At 36.9% G+C, this 27433-nt stretch overlaps 2 protein-coding genes across 2 annotated transcripts; both read left to right on the forward strand.

The window, feature by feature from the left end:
* The first annotated feature begins 1204 nt into the window (after window positions 1-1204).
* On the forward strand, window positions 1205-2158 carry LOC138837356 (olfactory receptor 6C6-like). The gene has a single exon (XM_070036051.1). It carries the CDS (start codon window positions 1208-1210, stop codon window positions 2156-2158), a length of 951 nt encoding a protein of 316 aa, XP_069892152.1. The 5' UTR covers window positions 1205-1207.
* Window positions 2159-21259: 19101 nt separating this feature from the next.
* LOC138837358 (olfactory receptor 6C6-like) lies at window positions 21260-22222 on the forward strand. The gene has a single exon (XM_070036065.1). The coding sequence runs from the start codon at window positions 21272-21274 to the stop codon at window positions 22220-22222; it is 951 nt and encodes a 316-aa protein (XP_069892166.1). The 5' UTR covers window positions 21260-21271.
* Window positions 22223-27433: the final 5211 nt, after the last annotated feature.

The following is a 27433-nucleotide window of genomic DNA, read 5'->3' on the forward strand; positions in this document are numbered from 1 at the left end:
ATGCAAATCAAAACAACACGGAGATACCACCTCCACCCAGATAGAATGGCTATAATCAAGAACTCTAATAACAACAGATGCTGGAGGGGATGTGGACAGAAGGAAACCTTACTTCATTGCTGGTGGGAGTGTAAACTTGTTCAACCACTTTGGAAAGCAGTATGGAGGTTCCTCAAAAGACTCCACATAGAGCTCCCCTATGACCCAGCAATCCCACTTTTGGGCATTTACCAAATGATCACAAACAAGACCATACTAAAGCTACCAGCACAACTATGTTTCTTGCAGCATTATTTACCATAGCTAAGATATGGAACCAACCCAGATGCTCCTCAGTAGATGAATGGATCAAGACAATGTGGTATTTATACACAATGGAATTCCATACCTCCATCAGAAAGAATGACATTGCCCCATTTGTTAGGAAATGGAAAGACTTGGAAAAAATTATATTAAGTGAAGTAAGCCAGACCCAAAGAAACATAGGTCCCATCATATCCTTTATTTGCAATAAGTAGTATATGTCTGAGACAAACGGAAAAGGTCAGGCAAGTTGATGTTAGGCAAAATGAACCCCAAGATAAGGACTCAAATTGTTTTTCTCTCTTGCGATTGTTTCTAACATATTTATAAGATGATTTCTTTGTTGCTTTGTATGTCCCTCCCCCATGGTATTACCCCTATTTTCACTGTATTTGATGCTGGTATAATTTGTGGAGGGGAAGGGGGAAAACCAATGGCTTAAATAGGAATACAGGTGGACCCATTGCAACAATGAGATGTTCACGATGTTATGTCAAAAAACAAACTTTACAACTTTGCAGGGGATGGAGATGGGAGGGCAGGGATGGTAAGGGGAAACAAAGGAGGAGGCAACAATGCTTCATAAGAAATGTACTCATTACCTTACTCATGTAATTTTTACCCTTCCATATGGTATTTTCACAATAAAAAACTTATTAATAAAAAAGTTTTCTAAGTATCAAATTAGTCATTCCATCTCAACATAGACCCTAGTGGATAGTCACTTTAGCACTGTGCAATTCAGTAGGAATTCATTGTGACAAACTCTAAGCTGATTTGTGCAAATGTATTCATAGGTTACTGAATATGACATTTTGTGTAACTGAAAAGGAAGAAATGTTTTTTTTTCTTACATGTAAGAATTTTTTTTAATTTTCTGTAGATTTGATAGCACAAAAAAGAAATGAAGAACAAATCGGAGGAGATCATATTCATCTTGCTGGGACTGACAGATGACCCTCAGCTACAAATAGTGGTTTTCCTGTTTCTCTTTTTCAACTACATCCTGAGCCTAATGGGAAACTTAATTGTTATCCTGCTCACGCTGCTGGACTCCAACTTCAAGACTCCCATGTACTTCTTCCTTCGAAATTTCTCTTTCTTAGAAATTTCATTCACTACAGTGTGCATTCCACGCTTCCTGAACAGCATTCTCACAGGAGACAAAACAATCTCCTACAACAGTTGTGCAACTCAATTATTCTTTTTCTTTCTACTAGGAATTACAGAGTTTTACCTCCTGGCTGCCATGTCCTATGACCGCTACGTGGCCATCTGCAAACCCCTGCATTACCCAGTTATCATGAACAGCAAGGTGTGCCACCAGCTGGTGCTCAGCTCCTGGGTGATTGGATTCTTAACCATCTTTCCCCCTTTGCTCTTAGGACTCCAGCTGGATTTCTGTGCATCCAGAACAATTGACCATTTTCTATGTGACACCTCCCCAGTCCTGCAGCTCTCCTGCACAGACACAAGTTTCATAGAAAGGATGGCTTTCATCTTAGCTTTGTTGACGCTTGTCTTCACACTGTTCTTAGTGGTCCTCTCCTACATATTCATCATCAAAACCATTCTAAAATTCCCCTCTGTCCAACAACGAACAAAGGCATTTTCCACCTGTTCCTCACACATGGTTGTTGTCTCCATTACTTATGGGAGTTGTATCTTCATGTATATAAAGCCTTCTGCAACAGAAAGAGTGACTTTCAATAAAGGTGTAGCTGTGCTTAATACCTCAGTGGCCCCTTTACTAAATCCTTTCATTTATACTCTAAGGAACAAGCAGGTAAAGAAAGCTTTTAAACATGTGCTTCAAAGGATTTTTTTCTTTGCAAAACCAAGAAGCAATATCTAGGTACACTCAACATGTTGTTGAGACATGTATGATAAAGCAGCACAAAATTGCACTTTTCTGATCTGCCCCAATTTTTACCTTGAATATTTATATCATATTACCTTTAAGAACCTGCTCGATATTTATTCTTCTTTGAAAGAAAATCTTAGTAATCTCTAGAGAAAACATTCCTTAAATCCTAGAGGTGACAAGGAATTGTAAAAAAAAATCCACTCTGCATTCACTGTTAACTTGGTTTTGGGACGTGTCTAAATGTTCAATCCAATTTGCAAATTACTTTTTGTAATCACTGATTTTTTACCTAAAATATGTCTCTGTTATTTCTGTCTTTTTGTTATGGGATTCTGGTTGTAAAGGATAATTGTACAGGGCACAATCCATAAAAGAAAGATTAAAGGGAAAAACAACAAATATTAGATAAGGTATTGTTTTATAATCTTTTTTTTGAACTTCTGGATTTTATGATCTGTATTTAGCCTGGGGAGAACAAGATCTCTACTTCAAGTTTTCTTCTTGAAATTCTGTGAAACTAATGTAATATCTAGTATTTTACATGACAAAGGAATAAAATGTCCCAACTAAAGGTTATTCTTTTAATGATCTTTACAATTCTATTGCTTTGTAAAAAGGGAATGAAACACATAACAAGAGCTATAGAAGTAGAAAATGGAACTCCTTAAGAGTCTGACACAATGCCTAGAACCATTGAATGTCAGTAATAGTCATGCTGCTTTTAGTAATAAGTAAAAATTAGGAACAATTCTAGTAGTTAAGTGAGCATTGTAAGCTTCCTGTGAATTGTTGTGAAAGTATAAAATATTATACAGAGATAAATGACCTGATTTACAATCTTCCTGGAGTCAAGTTAATGAAAAGAATACTTGTACAACAAAATAGCTTTCTTTCTTAGAAACAGCCTGAATTATTGTGTAACCACTCCAAATTAATTAATCCTACTACAGCAGAGGCTATTAGGATTTTCTAAGACAGATTTCACTAGGTGAAATCTAACTTGAATTATTTCTGCAAAATAAACCTTAAACCAGTGAAGGATTTTAACTTGCATCATGCTCACATGGGATATTGAATTTTTTATTAATCATAAAAATTAAAAAGACATTTGTATCATATAAAGCCAAAACATACACAAATATTTCTTTACAATGATGATTCATTTGAAGTTAATGCACATTTTGAAAGTTTTACTAATATGTATTAGACATAAAGAGTCTATATTTATGTATAAAATGTGATAAGCTTGTATATACATAAAAACTTCGTATTTCATAATTTCTAAGAATTATGTAAAGTACAACTATCACTGTATCAAGGTAATGAGCATTTTATCCCTTATTACTATAAGCTTCTTAATGCAGCTCTACAATTGCTGCCTTTCCTATATTTCTCACCACCCTCAGTAATGAAATATTTACTTTTTGTCTCTATTTTTTTTTATCGCATATATGAATGCAAGTGTCCAGTATTTCTTTCAGTTAGTTTCCCTCCTGAAGGCTATTTCTTAGAGCTTTATTCTTGGAAGTGCCTGTATGGAATGTTTATCTCTTATTGCTTACCAGTATTCTATTTCATTCTTGTATCCAAATATTTACCTGTTGGGAGACATGAATTTTTATCTTCTGATTGGTTTAGTATACCTAAAGCTGCTATGAACATTTGACAACAAATATTTTTTGTGGTGATATGCTCTCATGTTCCTGGGTTAAAGATTCAGTAGTTTGATGGCATGATTATTTGACATATATATGTTCAACTTTTAAGAACATATTCAAACTGTTTTATAAAATGATGATCTAGGAGTTCGGAGGAAGATGGTGGAGGAGAAGCTGGAGGCTAAAAAACCTCTTGCATAGAAAGCAGTTTTAGTGCTCCAGTGAACAGTCCTAGGCTAGAGAATCACCCCAAGTGTGCCATCACAGTACAGAGGGTTTGGCCAGAGAGGGAAAATCCAGGCAAGGAGACAGATCTGCGCACTTGCCGGTAGCTGCTGCTGTGGTGGCTTCGGCGGCCATAGCCTCCATACCTTCAACAGAGAGTCCTGGACAAAGGCATCAGACACAGCGGGCAAGAGGATTCTACTCAACACCAGCAAGAACTGACAAGGAGCAGATATCTTCATCCTGCATGTCACAGACCAGAGACAACCCAGGAACAAGACTCTGGCATGAGTAGAACCCTGACAACCTCACTCCTTGTCAGGGAGCAGAGGAGGGAAGGCTGCCCCTCCCCCACCACTGGAGATCTCCATCTTTGATACTGACAAAGGCCCAGGAGCAGCTAGCTCCAACTTAGGCTTTGGAAATTTAAAAAAAAAAAAAGTCATTTATCAGGTCACAGGAAACTGACCTGACCTGACCTGCCAGGTTCAGCTCTACCCAGGGGAAAGTTACCCCCCAAGGCAGAGGTAGATCCACTCTCAGAGGAGTGGTTTTCTTCACTGGGTAAACACAGCCAGAGGCTGCCGCTCCCTACAGCAGCCTAGAAAATCAATTGAAATTCAGTAAACATAAACTCTTAGAATGGCTCCAGGCTGGGCTCTATGAGTGTTTTAGGAGCTAGCCCCTCAGGGAAAAGCTACTGTTTGTTGAAAGGCCTCAACCCTACCCAGAACCTACCCTCATCACATCATGTCCAAATTAGAGGAAACAGCCTTCTCCCTCTTTTGTGATACTCAAAGCAGATCTCCCTCCCATTGAACTAGCCTGGGAGGAGGATCACAAAATCCTGGGTAATGCAGAGCATTTTTCTGCCTGCTCAAACAAGCTAACTTAAGAAACCAATCAAGCCACCAGAAAACCAAACACCCCAAGCAGATCAGAGAGTCCAGCAAAAGACTGATTATGGACACAGGGGAGATACAGGATTTTCCCATCCCCTCCCCCCCTCAAAAAATCAAAGAATTCTTTTTTGTAGCTTTTTTTATTTTTAATTTTTAAAAAATCATTTTTATTAATTTTTTCCCCTCATAATTTTTTTTAGGTGCAGAGGTGTGTGTGCTTTTTTAAAATCTCTTCTGACCTTTTGGTCCTATTCTTAAAAATTCTTTTCATTTTTTTGTTTCTTTCTTTTTTGAGTGACTTAATTGCTGTTCTGCTCATCCCCAGATACATACCCATCGTCAATTATTATATCTTATCCGCCATTGAGTACACACTTAATCCACAAATTTATTACTCAATTCACAACCTCTTAGGCTTAAATTCTTTGATAGCAGTATTATCTCTTTATACCTATATAATTATCAAGTAACTAATTTTAAGAATTTTTATTTTTTAGTTTTTTGTGTCTCCTTTCTATCCCTCCCCTCCTCTCATCCTATCCTTTTCTTCTCTCAATATTATTTCTTTCAACAAACATAAATTTTGTGTTTCACTTTTTAAATTTAAATTTTTGCTTTTCCAGTTTTTCTTTTTTTTTATTCTCTCTCCTATTATTCTGTCCAATCTATTTCCCTCTCTGAGATTAGGACTCAGTTAAATTCAATCTCCTTTTACCTCTCCATATCCCCCTAATCCTATTTTTCCCCACATTTCTCCCTAAACCTAATAATTTCTGGTTTGCAAAATTCTTTTTTGCTGTTCTTAGTCCATTAATCCATAGTTGTTTGACGTTGAATAAAGTGTATCTGTTGAACTAGATTCTATCTGCAGCAATTTTAACTGTGCAACTACAGGATTTTGGCTGAGGCTTGCCCTAAAATGGTGTTCTACCACAAAATTGGTGATACTTTCATACCAAATAGGCAGAACAAGCCGGAAAAACACAAGAAAAATGGCAAGTCTGGGTATCTGAACTCCCACTCATGATAATCAGGTGACAGAATAGTTAATGAATAATCCAGAGGAGAGTTCCCAAAAAGCTCTACAAACACTACAGGTAAACATGGTGAATGAAAAGATTGAAAACCTGCAAATGACTTCCAGTCATGTGAGCATGACTGGAAGAGAGAGGAGGCAAACCAAAGATTAATATAGGAATCTCGTGAGCATGAGGAAGCTACTCAAAGATTGATACAGGAATTACGTGAACAGGTTGAGAACAGTCAAAGAGAAAGATAGCAATTGTGTGAGCAAGCTGAGAACAGCCCAAGAAAAACAGGAATTGCCTGAGCAGACTGAGAACAGACAGAACTACATGAATGTAAGGAAGCTAATCAAAGAGTAATACAGGAATTGTAAGAGCGGGATGACACTAGACAAAGATCAATAGAGGCATTCATGGAATCCATATAAAGACAGCTGAAAGAATTCAGGGAGACCACAAAGGAATGCTGAATGGCGCCCGACAGAAGGAACGGGAGTCGAAGGAAACCATAACCAATCAACTAAGTGATTTGAGAATAAACACTGAACACCAAATTAAGAAAGTAAAGAAGTTCATACAAGATTTAAAGCAAAGCTGCAACAAAGAATTTGAAGCCATCAAAGCCAAACAATTTAGAAGGAAAAGAAATAAAAAACAAAGTAGAAAGTCTTGACAGTACGTTAGGTTAGACCATGCAGAAGATCGAATCATTGGGATTGAAGACAGCCTAGATGTTATAGAGATGTTATAGAGAAAGAACATACAACTATCCAAGACAAATCCAAGAAATATGATAGATCTATTCAACATTTGGAAGACACCATCAGAAGGCCTAATCTGAGGATAATGGTGTAGAGGAGCAGCTAGAGACAGAAGTTAATGGTCTAGGAAATTTGTTTAAAAGATTCTGAGCAGATAACTTCCCAAACATGCAAAAAGATAGGCCTATTCAGATACAAGAAGCTTTTAGAACCCCAAATAGACCATACCAGACCAGGAGATTCCACCGTCACATTATAATCAGCACAGGATCAATTCAGACCAAGGAAAAGATCCTTAAAGCTGCCAAGGAGAAAAGATAAATCACTTATAAAGGGAAACAAATTAGAATCACCTCAGATTTCTCAGCAGAGACATAAAGCAAGAAGAGCCTGGAATGATGTATGCCATGCCCTAAAGACAAACAACTATCAACCAAGAATCCTGTACCCAGCTAAGCTCTCCTTTGTTGGGAGCCAAAAGGGAGTCTCTCAGCATGATAGGCTTGACTATCTCACTGGAACATCTTGAGGCTGTTTACAGAATCTGGTCTTTTCATCCTGCTCCAAACAAACACCCAGTAGCTGCTAATGACCACCTTTTCACACTGCTCTAAGCAAACATCCTGCAGCTGCTACGGCCAATGAAAAAGCTTCCTTATTCTAAGCATATAAATACCCCTGCGTGAAATTAAAAATTTGCAGCTTGATCAGAATCATTGTCTTGCTGTCATTCTTCATGTCTCTTGTCCCTTCATTCCTTCTCGCTTAGGTACATTGCACTCGTTGAAGTCCTGCGGGTAGGGACAACTGGCGCCCAACGTGGGGTACGAGCCTCTGACTAAGGAAGGAACACCATCCTCCGGGAAAACTTGGCCAAGTAGTCTGAGATCGCCTCGACAGACCCCGCCAAGAGACAAATCCAGGAGGAGAGTGAGGACGAAGCAAGGTGAGTGATGCACCATGGGACAAGCAATATCGTCACATGATCTATTTCTGTCAGACCTCAAGGAGGCCTTCAAGACACAGGGAACGTGGGTTAAGAAAAAAGATTTAGAATTATTTTTCTCATTCATAAAAGACTTGTGGCCTTGGGTGAAGGGTAAACAAAGGAGGAGGCTGCAATGCTTGGTAAGAAATGTATGCATTATCCTGCCCATGTAATTGTAGCCCCTCTGTACAGTATGTTCTCAAATAAAATAAAATAATATTAAAAAAATAACTCCCCCCCCCCAAAAAAAAAGATGGCAAAGAGTAGGAGATTGTTTAACAGATTATTATGAAATCTTTGGTTTGGAAAAGGCTCCTGCCACCACCTTTTCCTATTGGAATTTGATTAATGACATTTTAAAATGTTCTCTATTTGATAGTGGAATTTTAAAACTTGTAAAAACAGGAGAGGAGGTTCTCCAACATGCCTCTCGGCCCCCCTTACTCAGTCACTCCCTACCTCAGGCTAAACCCACTACCTCAAATATTCCGCTCCCCTCCTAGGCACCCCCTCCCTTTTGTGACCCAGCCCTTCAAGGGCCCACTGTCCCCCCAGATCCAGATGTTTTTTTCTCTCCCCACTTTACCTAACCTGGCCCCTTTAGGCGAGTCCCTTCAACATAGGCGAGAACACCTTCAACTTTTAAAAGAACTGTGGTCCCTTGATTATGAACTCCGCATACTGGCCTTGGCCAATACGCCAATAAAATTAACCGCCTAATAAAATTAATGTTAGATCACGCCATCAATCAGTTCTCGCCTTTCCAGTAACTCGGAGCCAGACAGATAGGAACTCAGAGGGTGAGGAGGATGAATCAGAAGAGGAGGAAAAGGAGGATGAGGAACAGGATACTGGGGATGAAGAGGAACAACCCACCCAGAGAAAAGGCCAACAAGAGTATAAGAGGCTTAGCCTTCGGTTTGTTGAAAAGCTTAAAAATGCATGTGCCCAATATGGCCTGACTGCCCCTTATACGTTAGCCTTGTTAGAGAACCAAAGTGCGCGCTGGCTCACCCCTAATGATTGGAAGTTCCTGGCCCGCGCCACCCTTAGTGGCGGTGATTTTGTTTTATGGAATGTGGACTTTAAGGAACAATGTAGAGAGACCGAGCAAAAAAATTTGGCTAAAACATCTTCAAAAACCTGGACCTATACTAAACTTTTGGGTAATGCAGCCTTTGATACCAATGCTAAACAGGCGCGATTTCCTACTGGACTTTTGGCACAAATTCAAAATGCTAGTCTTTATACTTGGAAGCATCTCCCTCAAAAGGGATTGGCTACTACTTCCCTGGCAAAAGTTAGACAGGGGCCAGATGAACCCTACAGTGACTTTGTCTCGCAGCTTAACATGGCTGCAGAAAGGCTTCTTGGGCCAAGTGAAAGTGAAAGTGAAAGTGCCTTTGTTAAATATCTTGCCTTTGAAAATGCCAACACGGCATGTCAAGATGTCCTCTGGCCACATAAAAACAAGGGTGACCTCTCTGAGTTCACCAGGCTTTGTGCTCGAGTAGGGACCGCTCACTCCATGGGGCTCGCCATAGGCGCTGCTTTTACCAAGGCATTTCAAAGTTCAGTCCCCGAGCATACTTGCTTTAATTGTAAACAACCTGGTCACTTTGCACGTGAATGTCCCTTCAGCAAACAAAGACAAGGGGCAATGCCCTCTCAAGCTACAGGTAGACCACTCCCTGCCACTCTTTGTCTTTTAGATCAAGAGCAAGCAGCCCCAAGGTGGCAGCCAGAACACTTGATAAAACAGGTGAATGGCTTACCACAACCCAGGGGAAACCTCCCCCCCTCCCCCCTCCCCCCCCCCATGATGCCTTTTCTCTTACAGGTGCAGCTAGAACTCCAGACGTGGACCTTCCTGTTTGAATTTATTAAATAACAGATTAATATCTTGGCTTCTAAGTCCATACAGGTTCATCACCATCACCTTGATATGGCAGACAGCGGCATTGAGATCTAGGATTTACCCCAGGCTTTTAATTAGTGTTTTGCCATGAGCTTGTTCCAGTGGGAACCCCCACTCTTCCTTTTTCTTATTTAGAAAACCCTTCTCCTTATTCATAACTCCTGACCATTCAACGGGCAAGACCTATTGCACCCTTGCCATAAGGGATAGGTTCACCCCTCCTCCTATAGGCCCCTCTGCTTGGGGGAGGATGCACCTATGGGAGGAAGAAAAAATGCTCAAATCAAGAGTGCAGGTAAGACTGCAGGGGAATGGATCTGAGAGATCCCAAAACCCAAGGCCCCTGAGTGGCAAGCTCTGGTGCATGATGGTTGGCATGCATACCCAAAAGCCGTCTCCTCAAAAACATGCCAAGGCCTGTAAAATTCCCCTCCCAGAGTGAGGACGCTCACTCGGGAGCGGAGAAAAACCCTGGGTCCTTAGAGGAACAGAGCCTCTGTCACCCCCTTAAAAAGAGCAGCCAAGAATTGATGGTCAGTTTTCTAAATAAGAAAGGGGGAGATGTTGGGAGCCAAAAGGGAGTCTCTCAGCATGATAGGCTTGACTATCTCACTGGAACATCTTGAGGCTGTTTACAGAATCCAGTCTTTTCATCCTGCCCCAAACAAACACCCAGTAGCTGCTAATGACCACAGCTGTAAACAACTGCATAGATCAATTAGGTTTAACAGACATTTACTGACTATTTCACCCAGCAGTATCAGAATACACGTATTTCTCAGCAGCACATGGAACATTTTCCAAAACGACCACATTTTAGGTCACAAAGCAAACTTGTCCAAATTCAGAAACATTGAACTTATACCTTGTATTCTCTCAGACCACAAAGGAATAAAATTAGAACTGAACACCAAAAGCCACCAAAGAAAGTTCTGTAACACATGGAGGCTGAACAACACACTGTTGAATCACCAGTGAGTCATTGAAGAGATTAGAAAGGAAATTCAAATGTTCATGATATTCAACAAAAAAGAACACACATATTACCAGCTCCTATGGTACATAGCAAAGGCAGTACTCAGAGGCAAGTTTATAGCTCTGAGTTCCTACATCAACAATTTAGAGAGATCTGAAAGCAACAATTTAATGAGACATTTGAACCTCCTTGAAAAAGAGCAGCAAGATAAACCCCAATCCAGTAGATGGAAAGAAATAATTAAAATTAAATCACAATTACACAAATTAGAATCCAAAAAAAAAAACATAGAAAGAATCAACAAAACACAGAGTTGGTTCTTCCAAAAAATTAACAAAATCGACAGATGCTTAGCAAATTATATCAGAAAAAGAAGAGACTATACCCAAATAAACTCAGAGATGAGAATGGAAACATCACCACAGAAACAACCAAGATTCAGAAAATTATAAGGGAATACTCTCAAACATTTATACTAATAAGTTTGAGAACTTGGCAGAAATGGACCTTTTCTTAGCAAATATTGACATGCCGAAACTAAACCAAGATGAGTTAAACCATCTTTACAGGCCTATATCAAGCATTGATAGAAACCGCAATAAGAGACCTCCCATCTAGGACCAGATGGATTTGCAGTGGAATTCTACAAGTCCTTCAAAGCAGAGCTCACACCAAGACTCCACCAACTCTTCAATGAAATTGAAAGAGAAAGTTCACTACCAAACTCATTCTATGAAGCCATCATAACCTTCAATCAAAAACCAGGCAGGGACTCATCAAAGAAAAAGAAATATAGACCCATTTCTTTGATGAACATTGATGCAAAACTTCACAATTCATCCAAAAAATCATACACCACGATCAAACAGGATTCATTTCAGGGATGCAAAACTGGTTCAATATACAAAAATCAACTAATATATTTCATCACATCAACAGGAGCAAGGATAAGAACAATATGGTTATCTCAATAGATGCAACAAAAGCATTTGACAAGATCCAACACCCTTTTATGAAGAAGGTTCTGCAAAATTTAGGAATCCAGGGAACATTCCTCAATACAATAAAGGCTGTATATGACAAACCTAGAGCCAGCCTTATACTTAATGGTGAAAAACTAAAGCTATTTCTTCTTAACACAGGAACAAGACAAGGATGTCCACTCTGCACTTCTCTTCAATCTGGTATTAGAATTCCTAGTTACAGCAATAAGACAAGATGCAAACATAAAAGGGATCTAAATAAGGAAAGATGAAGTAAAACTCTCCCTCTCTGCAGATGGCATGATCTTGTATTTAAAGAATCCCACAGACTCCACTCCTAAATTACTCAAGCTGATTCAAAACTTTGGCAAAGTAGAAGGGTATAAAATTAACCCTCAAAAATCAATGGCTTTTCTGTATGCCAACAATGAGAAAAGTGTGGCTGAAATCAGGAAAGCAACTCCATTCATAATAGCCCCACAAAAAATAAAATACCTAGGAATTAACTTAACCAAAAAAGTGATGGACCTCTATGATGAAAACTTTAAAAACCTGAAAAAGGAAATCAAAACAGAACTTAGAAAGTGGCAAAACCTCCCATGCTCCTGGATTAGAAGGATCAACATCGTCAAAATGGCAATACTTTCCAAGGCTATTTACAAATTCAATGCAATACCTATCAATATTCCAACCTATTTCTTCAAGGAAATAGAAGAGGCAATTCAAAAATTCATATGGAACGATAAAAGACCCTGAATAGCAAAAATGATCCTTAACAGAAAGAACAGTGCTGAAGGAATATCAATACCAAATTTCAAACTCCACTACAAAGCCATAGTAATCAAAACAGCTTGGTACAGGCACAAGAACAGACCTCAGAATCAATGGAATAGAACTGGAGACTCAGAAATCAACCCACAGACCCATACCCATCTAATCATTGATAAGGGAGCTAAAAAAATACAATGGAAGAAAGACAGCCTCTTCAGTAAATGGTGCTGGCAAAATTGATTAACCACTTGTAGAAAGCTAAATCTAGATCCTTATATATCACCCTGCACCAGATTCAACTCCAAATGGATGAAAGACCTCGGAGTCAAATAGGAGAAACCCTAGGTCTCCTTGGCACAGGAAGAAATTTTCTTAAAAGAGATCCAGAAACACAACATATCAAAGAAAGGTTGGACAAATGGGATTGCATGAAATTGGAGAGCTTCTGCATGGCAAAGGACATAGCTAGCAAGATCAATAGAAAGCCCATGGATTGGGAGAAGATCTTCACTAGCCATGCAAAGGGTCTCATATCTAAAATATACCTGGAACTCCAAAAATTAAATCCCCCAACCACAAATCTTCAAAGAAACAACTTGCCAATAAATCAGTGGGCTAAAGACTTACAGAGGAACTTCTCTGAAGAGGAAAGGAGGGCTAATAGACACATGAAGAAATGCTCAACCTCCCTACCCATAAAAGAAATGCAAATCAAAACAACATTGAGATACCACCTCACCCCTGTTCAAGAACTCTAATAACAACATACACTGGAGGGGATGTGGACAGAAGGGAACCTTACTGCACTGTTGATGGGTGTGTAAATTTGTTCAACCACTTTGGAAAGTAGTATGGAGGTTCCTCAAAAGACTCCACATAGATAGCTAAGATATGGAACCAACCCAGATGCCCCTCAGTACATGAATGGATCAAGAAAATGTGGTATATATACACAATAGAATTCTGTGCCTCCATCAGAAAGAATGACACTGCCCCATTTGTTAGGAAATGGAAAAACTTGGAAAAAATTATATTAAGTGAAGTAAGCCAGGCCCAAAGAAACATAGGTCCCATGGTTTCCCTTATTTGCAATATCTAGTATATGTATGAGTCAAGCGGAAAAGGTCAGATAATGTGATGTTAGGAAAATGAACCCTTAGGTATGTATTTTAATCTTTTTTTCTTTCATGCATGTGTTTCTAATGCATTTATAAGATTATTTCTTTGTTGCTTTGTATGTCCCTCCCCCACAGTATAACCCCTGCTTTCACTATATTTGATGTCAGTATAACTTGTGGAGGAGATGGGGAAAAACATGTCGTTTAAGGATACAGGTGGACCTGTTGCAACAATGAGAAGTACAAGTTGTCATGTGGAAAATGAGCTTTACAACGTCGGTGAGGGGGGGCAGGATGCGGGGCTGGGGAGGGGGGAGGCTGGGAAGGGATGTGAAGGGTAAACAAAGGAGGAGGCTCCAATGCTTGGTATGAAATGTATGCATTATCCTGCCCATGTAATTGTAACCCCTCTGTACAATATGTTCACAAATAAAATAAAATAAAATAAAATAAAGACTCCACATAGAGATCCCCCATGACCCAGGAATCCTACTTTTGGGCATTTACCCAAATGTTCACAAACAATTCCATACTAAAGCTACCAGCATGACTGTTTATTGCAGCATTATTTACCATAGCTAAGATATGGAACCAACCCAGATGCCCTTGAGTAGATGGATGGATCAAGAAAACATGGAATATTTACACAGTGGAATTGTATGCCTCCATCAGAAAGAATGACATTGCCCCATTTGTTGGGAAATGGAAAGACTTGGAAAAAATTATATTAAATGAAGTAAGCCAGGCCCAAAGAAACATAGGTCCCATGGTTTCCTTATTTGAAATAACTAGTATATGTCTGAGACAAGGAGAAACGGTCAGATAAGTTGATGTTAGGCAAAATGAACCCCAAGGTAAGGATTCAAATGTTTTTTATCTTTTTTGCAATTGTTTCTAACAGATTTATAAGATGATTTCTTTGTTGCTTTGTTGGTATAATTTGTGCAGGGAAGTGAAAAAACAAATTGTTTAAATAGGGATACAGATGGACTCGTTGCAACAATGAGATGTAGAAGATGTTATGTTGAAAAGGAACTTTACAACTTTGGCTGGGTAGGCGGGGCACAGCAGGGAGCGGAGGAGGGGATATGGGCAGGGAAAAAAAGGAGGAGGCAACAATGCTTGATAAGAAATGTATTCATTATCTTGTAGCCCCTCTGTACAGTATTTTCACAATTAAAAAAAACTATTGTTCAATGATGATGTAATTTCAGATTCACATTATCAGTTCATGGATATGATGGTGCAGATCACTATCAGTGGATCCACCACTTATATAAAATGGCTATAGAAAGTAATTATGTGCTTTTAAAGATTTTTTTAATTTAGCACATACTAGCGATAAAGGAGGGATTCATTATATCATTTCAGTTACATGTATATAATACATTAATGGTATTTACCGTCTGTTATTCTTCAAATGCACCTGCCCTATTTTTCTCTCCCCCCCTCCACATTCCTAGTATCACACACAACTTTTACCTTGTAATTCCTCCCCAGTTCTCTCAATTGAGAGAAAATAATACAGTTCCCTTTTGAATGTGACCTGTTTTATTTAATTTTATAACCTGATTCAGTTCCATCCACTTCCCTGCAAACAGCAGATTTTATTAAATGTAAGGTTTCCAAGTATTTCCTAGTAATCCTCTAGATTTCAGCAGTACTTCTTATAGTATTTTTTCCATGTCAAATTGTACTAATGTGTCTTCTGCTCTCTTTAATTACGCTAATTAATAAGTCATATATCCTGTTAAAGAAGAAGGTATGTGTCTATTGACTGTTTCAACTATCATTTCTAGTATGCTGTTGCTAAAGTTTTGCTAATATCATCTCTTATATTCATTCTTCCTTTTCAGCTACCAAATTGGACAATGGTTGTCTTTTTTTCCCCTAAGAACTTGAGGTATGTCATCCAGTTTTACATATGAGATGACTAGGAGTATTTTTAAGGTATTTTAGCCATAAACTTTCTTCCTAGAAGCATTTTCCTTTTATCCCACAGGTTCTGGTATAACTTGTTTTCATTGGTATGTGAATCTAGCAATTTTTAAATTTCTTTTCTGATTTCTTCAAGTGAATACAGATAGTTAAAATTTTATATTATTCAACATGCATTTTTGTTCAAATAAAATTTTGTGGTTTTTGTGATTGAAACTACAGTGTTTATTTCCTGGAGAATTTCCTTATTTCTTCCTTTCAACTTAGTCTACTCCTTTTGCAGCTGCACAAACTCACTACACTTTAGGTTGGGCAATTCACCAATAGAAAGAAGGCAAGAAAGAAAGAAAGAAAGAAAGAAAGAAAGAAAGAAAGAAAGAAAGAAAGAAAGAAAGAGAGAAAGAGAGAAAGAGAGAAAGAGAGAAAGAGAGAAAGAGAGAAAGAGAGAAAGAGAGAAAGAGAGACAGAGAGACAGAAAGAAAGAAAGAAAGAAAGAAAGAAAGAAAGAAAGAAAGAAAGAAAGAAAGAGAGAAAGAGAGAAAGAGAGAAAGAGAGAAAAAGAGAAAGAGAGAAAGAAAGAGAGAAAGAGAGAAAGAGAGAAAGAAGAAAGAAAGAAAGAGAGAAAGAAAGAGAGAAAGAAAGAGAGAAAGAAAGAGAGAAAGAAAGAGAGACAGAAAGAGAGACAGAAAGAAAGAGAGAAAGAAAGAAAGAAAGAAAGAAAGGAAGGAAGGAAGGAAGGAAGGAAGGAAGGAAGGAAGGAAGGAAGGGAAAGAAAGAGAGAAAGAAAGAAGGCAATAAAGAAAAAGAAAGAAAGAAAGAAAGAAAGAAAGAAAGAAAGAAAGAAAGAAAGAAAGGAAGGAAGGAAGGAAGGAAGGAAGAAAGCAGGCAAGAAAGAAAGAAAGCAGGAAAGAAAGAAAGCAGGAAAGAAAGAAAGAAAGAAGGAAGGAAGGAAGGAAGGAAGGAAGGAAAGAAAGAAAGAGAGAAAGCAGGAAAGCAAGCAAGCAAGCAAGCAAGCAAGCAAGCAAGCAAGAAAGAAAGAAAGAAAGAAAGAAAGAAAGAAAGAAAGAAAGAAAGAAAGAAAGAAAGAAAGAAAGAAAGAGAAAGAAAAGAGGGATGGAGGGAGGGAGGGGGGAAGGAAGGAAGGAAGGAAAGAAAAAGGAAGGAAAGAAAGAGATAGAGGGGAAAGAAGGAAGGAATGAAGGAAGAGCGAGAGAAAGAAAGTAACAAAGAAAGAAAGACAGAAAGAAAGACAGACAGAAAGAAAGAGACAGACAGAAAGAAAGAAAGAAAGAAAGAAAGAAAGAAAGAAAGAAAGAAAGAAAGAAAGAAAGAAAGAAAGAAAGAAAGAAAGAAAGAAAAAAGATATAGAGAAATGAGAGGGGAAGGAAGGAAGGAAGGAAGGAAGGAAGGAGGAAGGAAGGAAGGAAGGAAGGAAGGAAGGAAGGAAGGAAGGAAGGAAGGAAGGAAGAGGGAGAGAGGGAGGGAGACAGAGGAAGAGAGATGGAGAGAGAAAGAAAGAAAGAGAAATAGAACAACAAGGAGCTATAATTATGTATTTCAACATACTACAGAATCTAAAGAAAAAAAGGAAATCCAACAAAATAGTAAAACTATTAAAATGGTTATAACCCTTAAAAATTAATAGGGGATTTCTTTTTGTCTTATCTCTGAAGACTGGATACAAGCAGAGCAAAATATATAACTACCATAATCAAAACAAAATAAGCAATGACTTATTACACATTCAAGCTCATTAACAACATGGTAGGTCACTGTTAAAATAGAAGGAAATATATACAACCTAACTTGGAGAGGCAAAGTTGAGGTTGCTGGCACATAATAAACTAAAGTGTGTGAAGGAACAAACAAAAGCCTGACAGCAAAAACACTATGAGATGTGTAGACAACTCACAAGTATGTCCCTATATGGCAACACTTTTCAGTTTATGAAGTGATATTCAACTACCCAGATAATTAGAAAAATTCAAACATGACTCTCTTTACCGTTGGTTAGCCATGTGACAGCCAACACTGTTGAAGTCTAAGAACCTACACTGCTGTAGATAGGACCGCCAAGAAACTGGAGTCCTACTCGCTGTTGTTGAGAATGGAGGACTAACATATCTAGGGAACAGTGAATCAATAGCTAGCAAAGATGTGTATGTAGTGTTTAGTTTTCATTTAGTATTTCCATGTGCCGGAAAATTATGATATATATATGTATATATATATATATATATATGTATATATGCACAATTTTACTGATTGATATATTCTTTCAAGTTGTCAAAACGGAGTCTATCAGCTGACATATCAGTAAAATAACGACTCTGATTAATCTTCACAAAGAATATCTATGTCTGTGGAATTGCCATGGCATGTGTTTTGTTATATAGTGTTAGGTAATTTTTTTAATGCTATTTTCCATATAATATATTTTTCCTGAAATCAATTGCTCTACAATGAGCTGTCTTTTCCCATTTTATGTTTGCCTTTCAATATCTACCTGAAATATTCCTCATTCTCTGTTTCTAAACCCTGAAACATACAATGGTGATTGCAAAAGACAGATGTTTAGTAGACATTTTAATGCTATAGCCATCAGTAATGAATTCTCTGGAAGCATGATCAAAAGGAGTAAATATGTTTGTGTGTGTGTGTGTGTGTGTGTGTGTGTGTGTGTGTGTGTGTGTGTGTGTGTGTGTGTGTGTGTGTGTGTGTGTTTATATGTCTCTAAAGGATTTTTCTGCATTGCAATTTGGAAATCCTTTAGGAAATAATGTCATCAGTTCTTGGTTACCTTGAGAATTGATATTTTTCTTATTAGATATATCCCCATAAGACACCCAGTCATAAATAGCTTGTGGAATTCTTACTAATAGTCCTACTATAACCATTGTCACAGTTAGCAGAGTTCATAATACCTCAAGTAACTACATATATAGTGTTTATAGTACAATGTTTATAGTATAATACTTCAAGCTATAAAAAATAAGGTAATTTGACAGACTTTCCAAACAACATGCATTATTGAATTAGCCAAAAAATATCTCTTAGACAACCTTTAAATCGCCTGCATGTTTTAAGGTTGGTTGTGGTATGTAGATAAAAGAACGGATCATCTATGCTTTCTGTTCATCAAGGTGAGTTAAGTGTTGAAGTGCAAAAATGTTTTGTCCATATTTTGGGATTCAATTTATTAAAGAAAGCTGTTAAAGTATTTTAAGAAGTAATATTTTAACCACTTTGACTTGTACATAATGGGGAAGACCTTCAAAGCAAGAAGCAATAATCATTTAAAATTAAAAAGACTTTGTATTTCTAATATCCTGTTAAATTAATAATAGCATGTAACTACACAGAATGTGATTACATTAACTAACCTGTGTTCTCAGCATTTTTTTCTGTGATTTGAGGAATAATATCTATTATATAGGGACACATGGTATAAGTCATTGGTGAAGCTGTACAATACTTTGATAAGATGAAATTATATATTATGATAATGCATTCCTATCAATTTTGTTACTGGATGATTTGTGAGAATATGGTGTTTTATAAAGTCTGAATGTACTTGACTAAGGAACTCTGGCCATGCTCTTTCCATAACTTATGGTTTATTAAAAGATTACTAGACATGAGATTTACAACTATTTTTTTCAAATATACCATGAATCATCTCTATCCGCTGGATTATACTCCTTCACTTGCCTACAAGAGAAGGCACTTGCCTAATTTCATCATTTTATTTTAAGTCTTAATGACAAAAATACACAGATTAAAATCCTTCATTTGCCCAGTACTGGAAAAATTTTCTAACTTTCAATTATTTTTGCTGCTTTATGCATTTTCCTTTCTTAAAATAATTCATGTTTTAGAGCTTGGAAATAATTCTGTTAATATTTTTCTCATTTATGATCTTAAAGTGTCCATTTAAGATGACTTTGTTTTATTTAATGTTAAAAAAAACCTGAGAATGAGGTTTTTTATTCCCAGGAAATATCAGTATTTCTTTTTATGAGAAATGTCCCATTACATGGCTTCTATTACAACTTATGAAAAATAAAACTCCTATACCTACCTTTCTAAAAGTGTAATATTAAAACCATAGCTTTGGAAGATATACCCTGTTAATTTGACCTCCTACTCCAAAGCAAGAATACAATTTTCTTCTGTATGATTAACTTCATTTACTGTTAATATATAGACAAATAATCACAAAAAGGTAGATGTACATTTCTCAGTAGAGCCAAGAATTGTTATTATTTGATTGCTACTTCTTGGTCAGTTATATAATCATAACTTTTATTAGAAGAACTTTCACACCAAGACTTCTTTTATTTTTATATTTACTTATTTTATTTCATGAGTTTTACTATTTAAATTTCTACTTTTTCTACAATTTAGAAAAAACATTATATAATTTCTTTAATTTAGAAAAACACATTACTTATGTTAGGCCTCCCTGAGCCTTTTTGTCTTTAGTTTACATTTATATTCCTAGGATACATCCTAAATGCATTTTTGTGTTTCTCAGTTTTTTCAACCATTTATCATATGTAAAGCTTCACTAGACTATGTATGTTTTCAAACTATGACTAGGAGATGAAATATTTGCTGCTAACTATATCAGCATTAAAATATTTTTCTAGTGAAATTATTTCGGAAGGAACTTGTATCTCTTATTACAGATGGTGAGGACTGAAAATCCTTATTAGAACAAAAAATAAAATGGTTTCCTGTATGTAACAATGAAATATCTGATAAAACAATACCACTCATTAGTCATTAAAAGTGAGATAGGATTGAACTCATGATGGAGCTTTTGTTCCTTAGCACTGAAAATAAATAAAAGCATTCAAGTAATAAATGTTTTGAAATAGATATATGTTCCAGTAAATGTGAATTCTTGTTACTGGGATACTCTAGATTAGTTTGTATTATAATGTATGTTTTAAAGACTAAACAAAGATTGCTATATATGTTTGCATGTAAAGAAATGATATGCTTCTTAAAATTCCCACATTGTATGTGAATGAAGTATTTTTTCTAAATTAATTTCACAGAAAATTAGTAACAGATTACTAACTGTATGCATATGTAACCTTCTCCAAAGGAGTGCTTTAAAACACAGCTTTAACTGTCCAGAAATGCAAACTACTCATTGCAGGAAGCCACTATAGTTTTTAGGATTACTATTAGAAATATCACATGCTAACTGCAGTTAAGATATCCCTGGCACCAATCCACTGACTTTTCTTTTCTTTCCATTCCTACAGAGTAGTAGATGGTGGATGATAAAGGGAAATCATGTCAGAATGACATGTTCATCTTTCCAGTGATTCAATAGATAATTGTATTATCTTCTTATTTCTTGCTTTCCTTTTTTTTTCCTTTTTGCCAGTCCTGTGTCTTGAAGTTTGGGCCTGGGCACTGTCCCTGAGCTTCTTTTATTTAAGGCTAGTGCTTTACCACTTGAGTCATAGCATGTCGCTTCTGGCATTTTTGAGTAGTTTATTGAAATAAGAGACTTATGGAATCCTTCCCAGGCTAGTTTCCAACTGAGATCTTCAAATCTCAGCCACCAAACTACATAGAATTACAGGCATGAACCACCATACCCCAATTTGTTTCTCACAGCAGTCTGCTTATTACCACACACACATCTTGGTTGATATTCATTTTAACACTGGTGAATTGGGTGGGATGTGCCTTGTGATCAACTCTAAAGTGACTTGTAGAAATAGTTGCATATTGGTAGATCTGAAAGAGAAGACAGGAGTTTTCTTTCCTGTGATATGATTTTTGTTTTCTATAGATCTGATCATCAAAAGACTAATGAATAATAAATCAGATGAGATTGTGTTCATCTTGCTGGGACTGACAGATGACCCTCAGCTACAAGTTGTGGTTTTCCTGTTTTTCTTTGTCAACTACATCCTGAGCCTGACGGGGAACTTTATCATCATCATGCTGACACTGCTGGACCCCAACCTCAAGACTCCCATGTACTTCTTCCTTCGAAATTTCTCCTTCTTAGAAATTTCATTCACCACAGTTGACATCCCACACTTCTTGAACAGCATTGTCACAGGAGACAAAACAATCTCCTACAACAGTTGTGTAACTCAACTATTCTTTTTTTTCCTACTAGGAATTACAGAGTTTTACCTCCTGGCCGCCATGTCCTATGACCGCTATGTGGCCATCTGCAAACCCCTGCATTACCCGGTCATCATGAACAGCAAGGTGTGCCACCAGCTGGTGCTCAGCTCCTGGGTGATTGCATTCTTAACCATCTTTCCCCCTTTGCTCTTAGGACTCCAGCTGGATTTCTGTGCATCCAGAACAATTGACCATTTTCTATGTGACACCTCCCCAGTCCTGCAGCTCTCCTGCACAGACACAAGTTTCATAGAAAGGATGGCTTTCATCTTAGCTTTGTTGACGCTTGTCTTCACACTGTTCTTAGTGGTCCTCTCCTACATATTCATCATCAAAACCATTCTAAAATTCCCCTCTGTCCAACAACGAACAAAGGCATTTTCCACCTGTTCCTCACACATGGTTGTTGTCTCCATTACTTATGGGAGTTGTATCTTCATGTATATAAAGCCTTCTGCAACAGAAAGAGTGACTTTCAATAAAGGTGTAGCTGTGCTTAATACCTCAGTGGCCCCTTTACTAAATCCTTTCATTTATACTCTAAGGAACAAGCAGGTAAAGAAAGCTTTTAAACATGTGCTTCAAAGGATTTTTTTCTTTGCAAAACCAAGAAGCATTATCTAGGTACACTCAACATGTTGTTGAGACATGTATGATAAAGCAGCACAAAATTGCACTTTTCTCATCTGTCTCAAGTTTTACCTTGAATATTTATATCATATTACCTTTAAGAACCTGCTCTATATTTATTCTTCTTTGAAAAGATCTTAGTAACTTCTATAAGAAAACATTCCTAAAATCCTAGAGGTGACAATGGATTGTTAAAAAAAAAAAAATCCCACTCTGCATTCACTGTTAACTTGGGTTTGGGACATGTCTAAATGTTCAATCCAGTTTGCAAATTACTGGTTTCTAATTGCTGATTTCTTTTACCTAAAATATGTCTCTGTTATTTCTGTCTTCTTTGTTATTCCTTTGGGATTCTGGTTGTAAAGGATAATTGTATAGGGTACAATCCATAAAAAAGAATAAAAGGAAAAACAACAAATATTAGATAATGTATTGTTTTATAATATTTTATTTTTTTTGAACTTCTGGATTTTATGATCTGTATTTAGCCTGGGTGTAGCAAGATTTCTACTTCAAGTTTTCTTCTTGAAATTCTGTAAAATCAGTATATTTTCTAGTAGTTTACATTGATAAGGGAATAAAATATTCCAACCAAGGGTTATTCTTATAATGATCTTTATAATATTATTGCTTTCTGAAAAAGGAATGAAACACATAAAGACGAGGGTTTTAGAAGAAGTAGAAAATGGAACTCCTTAACACTCTGAGACAATGCCTAGAATCATTCAATGTAAGTAAAAATTAGGAACAATTCTTGTTGTTAAGTGAGCATTGTAAGCTTCCTGTGAATTGTTGTGAAAGTTTAAAATATTATAAATACCTTATTCAGTCTTAAAGATAGTCGTTCCAAAAATAAAAGCTTTCATCTTAACACCCACAAACGGAGAGGAAGGGATAAATGATCTATCATCTTCCTGGAGTCAAGTTAATGTAAAAGAACACAAAACAGCTTCTTTCCCTAGAAGCTGCCTGAATTATTGTGTGACCACCCCAAATTAATTAATCCTACCACAGCAGAGGATATTAGGTTTTTCTAAGACAAAATTCACTAGGTGAAAACTAACGAATTATTTCTGCAAAATAAACCTTATACCAGCGAAGGATTTTAACTTGCATCATGTTCACATGGAATGTTGAGGTTTTTTTTATTAATCACAAAAATAAAAAAGACATTTGGATCATATGTACCAAAAAACATACACAAATAAAATATTTCTTTCCAATGGTGATTTATTTGAGGTCAATACATATTTTGAAAATTTGACTAATATACAATACACAGAAAGAGGCTTATGTTTAAGTATAAAAAATAAGCTTGTTTATGCATAAAATACTTTACATTTCATTTTTCTAAGAATTATGTAAAGTACAAATAATACTGTATCAATATTATGAGCATTTTATCCATTATTACTATAAATTGCTATATTTTTCACCACCTTCAGGAATGAAATATTTGCTTTGTCGCTATTTTTACTTCATATATGAATGGAATTATCCAGTATTTCTGTCTTTTTTTTTTTTTTTTTGTCACTTGTGGAGCTTGAATTCTGGGACTGAGCACTGTCCCATTACTCTTTAGCTCAAAGATAGCTCTCTACCACTTGAGCCACATCACCACTTCCAGTTTTCTGGTGGTTTATTGGATATAAGAGTCTCATGGACTATTCTGCCCAGGCTGGCTTTGAACCATGATCCTCATATCTCAGCCTCCTGAGTAGCTAGGATTACAGGTGTGGCCCACTGGCAACCGGCTGATATTGTCCAATCTTTCTTTCAGTTAGTTTCCTTCCTAAAGGTTACTTATTGTAGTTTTAACTTGGAAGTGCCTGTATGGATCATTTATCTCTTATTGCTAACCAGTATTCCATTTCATTCCAAACCTATTCAATATTTATCTATTAGGAGGCATGAATTTTTATCTTCTGATTGATTTAGTATACCTAAAGTTGCTATGAGCATTTGACAACAATTTTTTTTGTGCTGAAATGCTTTCATTTTCCTGGGTTAAACATTCAGTAGTTTGATGGCATGATTATTTGAGAGGTACATATTCAAACGTTTTTTTAAAGAACATATTAAAATAGTTTTATAAAATGATATAATTTCATATTTGCACTATCCATTCATGGATATGGAAGTTGCAGCTCACTATCAGTGGATCCACCACTTATAAAATGGTTATAGAAAGTAATTTTGTGCTTTTAAAGATTTTTTTTTAAATTTAGCACATACTAGCAATAAAGGAGGGGATTCAGTATAGCATTTCAGTTACATGTATATGGTATGTTGATTATATTTGCCCTCTGTTACTCTTCATATGCACCCTGTCCTTCTCAACTTCCCCCTCCACATTCCTAGTAGCACACACAACTTTTTCCCTCATGTATTTTAATTCCACCCCAGCTCTCTCAAGGAGAGAAAATAGGACAGTTCTTTTTGAAACTGAGTTGTTTTACTTAACAGTATGACTTTCAGTTCCATCCACTTCCTTGCAAAGAGCACAATGTATTTAATGTAAGTTTTCCAACTATTTCCTAGTGACCCTCTAGATTTCAGTGTTATTTGTTATAATGACTTTTCCATGTCTAATTTTACTAATTTGTGTCTTCTCTCTGTTTTCTTTAACATTTGTCAGTCGTACATAGCCTGTTAAAGAAGATATTGTTAGTAACCCTTTCAACTATCATTTCCAGCATGCTGTTGCTTCAGTTTTGCTAATTTCATCTCTTATATTTATTCTTCCTTTTCTGCTACTAAGCTGGACAATGGTTGTCTTTCTTTTCTAAGGCCTTGGGATATGTCATTGTTATACACTGAGATATCTATGAGTATTTTCTTTTTTTTTTTTGGGTCCGGTAGTGGGGCCCGAACTCTGGGCCTGGGCACTGTCCCTCAGCTCTTCAGCTCAAGGCTAGCGCTCTACCACTTGAGCCACAGAGCCACTTCCGGCTTTTTCTTTTTGCTTATGTGGTGCTGAGGAATGGAACTCAGGGCCTCAGGCATGCAAGGCAAACGCTCTACCACTGAGCCACCTTCCCAGCCTGAGTATTTTCTCTTGTAGGTGTTGTAGCTATAAACTTTCTTCCTAGAAGCATATTCCTTTTATCCTTTTATAACTTGTTTTCATTTGTATTTGAGTCTACCAATTTTTTAATTTCTTATTTCTTCAAGTGAATATAGATGGTTAAATGTATATATTTTATTGTCACAGTGATGTACAGAGGGGCTATAGTTACATAAGTAACTATAAGTACATTTCTTTTTAAGTTTGTTACCCCTTCCCTCATTTTTCTCCTACATTCCCTCCTCCCACAGTCCACCCCCCAAGCTGTAGAGATCATTTCCAACATACTGTCTTGTGTATATTTCTGTTGCATTGGTTCCCCCCTTGTTTTTGTCTCACCAAGTTAAAATGTATATTACTCAATAGCATTTTTGTTTGTGCTTTTTCTGTAGTGTTTCAGTGTTAATTTGTACTTTTATAATTATGTGATCTTGGAAAAACTAGGAAGTTACTTAAATTTCTTGTATTAAGATTTGTTTTATGTCCTACATTGTAATATATTTCAGATGAATTTCCATAGACTGTTTGAAAGAATGTTCATGGTATATATGGAACCAACCCAGATGCCCTTCAGTAGATGAATGGATCAAGAAATGTGGTATATATACACAATGGAATTCTATGCCTCCATCAGAAAGAATGACATTGCCCCATTTGTTAGGAAATGGAAAGGCTTGGAAGAAATTATATTAAGTGAAGTAAGCCAGGCCCAAAGAAACATAGGTCCCATGGTTTCCCTTATTTGCAATAGTTAGTATATGTATGAGTCAAGCAGGAAAGGTCAGATAATGCGATGTTAGGAAAATGAACCCTTAGATATGTATTTTAATGTTTTTGTTCTTTCATGCATTTGTTTCTAACTCATTTATAAGATTATTTCCTTGTAGCTTTGTATGTCCCTCCCCCACAGTATAACCCCTGCTTTCACTATATTTGATGTCGGTATAATTTATGGAGGAGATGGGGAAAAACAAGTCGTTTAAGGATACAGGTGGACCCGATGCAACTATGAGAAGTACAAATTGTCATGTCAAAAACGAACTTTATAACTTTTGTGGGGGGGGGGGAGGGGGCGGGGGTGATTGGGTGGGGGGGGGTGGGGGGAGGCTGGAAAGGGATGTGAAGGGTAAACAAAGGAGGAGGCTGCAATGCTTGATAAGAAATGTACTCATTATCTTGCCCATGTAATTGTAACCCCTCTGTACAGTAGGTTCACAAAAAATTAAAATTAAAATTAAAAAAAGAAAGAATGTTCATGGTACAGACAATGTCTGTTAAGTTCATTTGATTTACAGTGTTCCATAGCATTGGGTTCTACATAAATGCTAAAGCAAAAAAAAAAAAAAAAGCCTTTATATTATGTGACTCCAGGCCTCATTCATGTCTGGTTCAACAGCCAAATGGCTCACTATGAATCTTATGTTAATGGTGTTTTGAGTCTCATTCTTCCTGCATCTCTACTGCTTCCTTTGGCTATATTGCTTCTTTGTAATTGAGAACTAGCATTCCCACTCTCTCAGTTCTGTCTCCTAAATATTCTAGGAAATGGTCAGATAAGTTGATGTTAGGCTAAATGAACCCCAAGATAAGGACTCAAATGGTTTTTCTTCCTTTTTATTGTTTCTAACATAGTTATAAGATGATTTCTTTGTTGCTTTGTATGTCCTTCCCCCATGGTATAACCCCTGTTTTCACTGTAGTTGATGTTGGTATAATTTATGGAGGGGAAGGGAAAAATCCAATTGTTTAAATAGGGATAGAGGTGGACCCATTGCAACAATGAGATGTACAAGGTATTATGCGGTAAAACAAATTTTACAACTCTGGTGGTGGGGTGGGGGGCGGGGGGGAGATAAGGGGGGAGAGGGAGAAATGGGAAGGGAGGAGATGGAAAGGGATGGGAAGGGAAAAAAGGAGGAGGCAACAATGCTTGATAAGAAATGTACTCATTACCTTGCTCATGTAATTGTACCCCCTCTGTATGGTATTTTCACAATAAAAAAGTATTAATAAAAAAAGAAAATGTGGTATATATACAATGGAATTCTATGCTTCCATCAGAAAGAATGGCCTGGCCCTATTTGTTAGGAAATGGAAAGACTTGGAAAAAAATTATATTAAGTGAAGTAAGCCAGGCC

This window comes from Dipodomys merriami, unplaced genomic scaffold (assembly GCF_024711535.1).
Source record: "Dipodomys merriami isolate MVZ:Mamm:240054 unplaced genomic scaffold, mDipMer1.0.p SCAF_10, whole genome shotgun sequence".
Classification (NCBI taxonomy): domain Eukaryota; kingdom Metazoa; phylum Chordata; class Mammalia; order Rodentia; family Heteromyidae; genus Dipodomys; species Dipodomys merriami.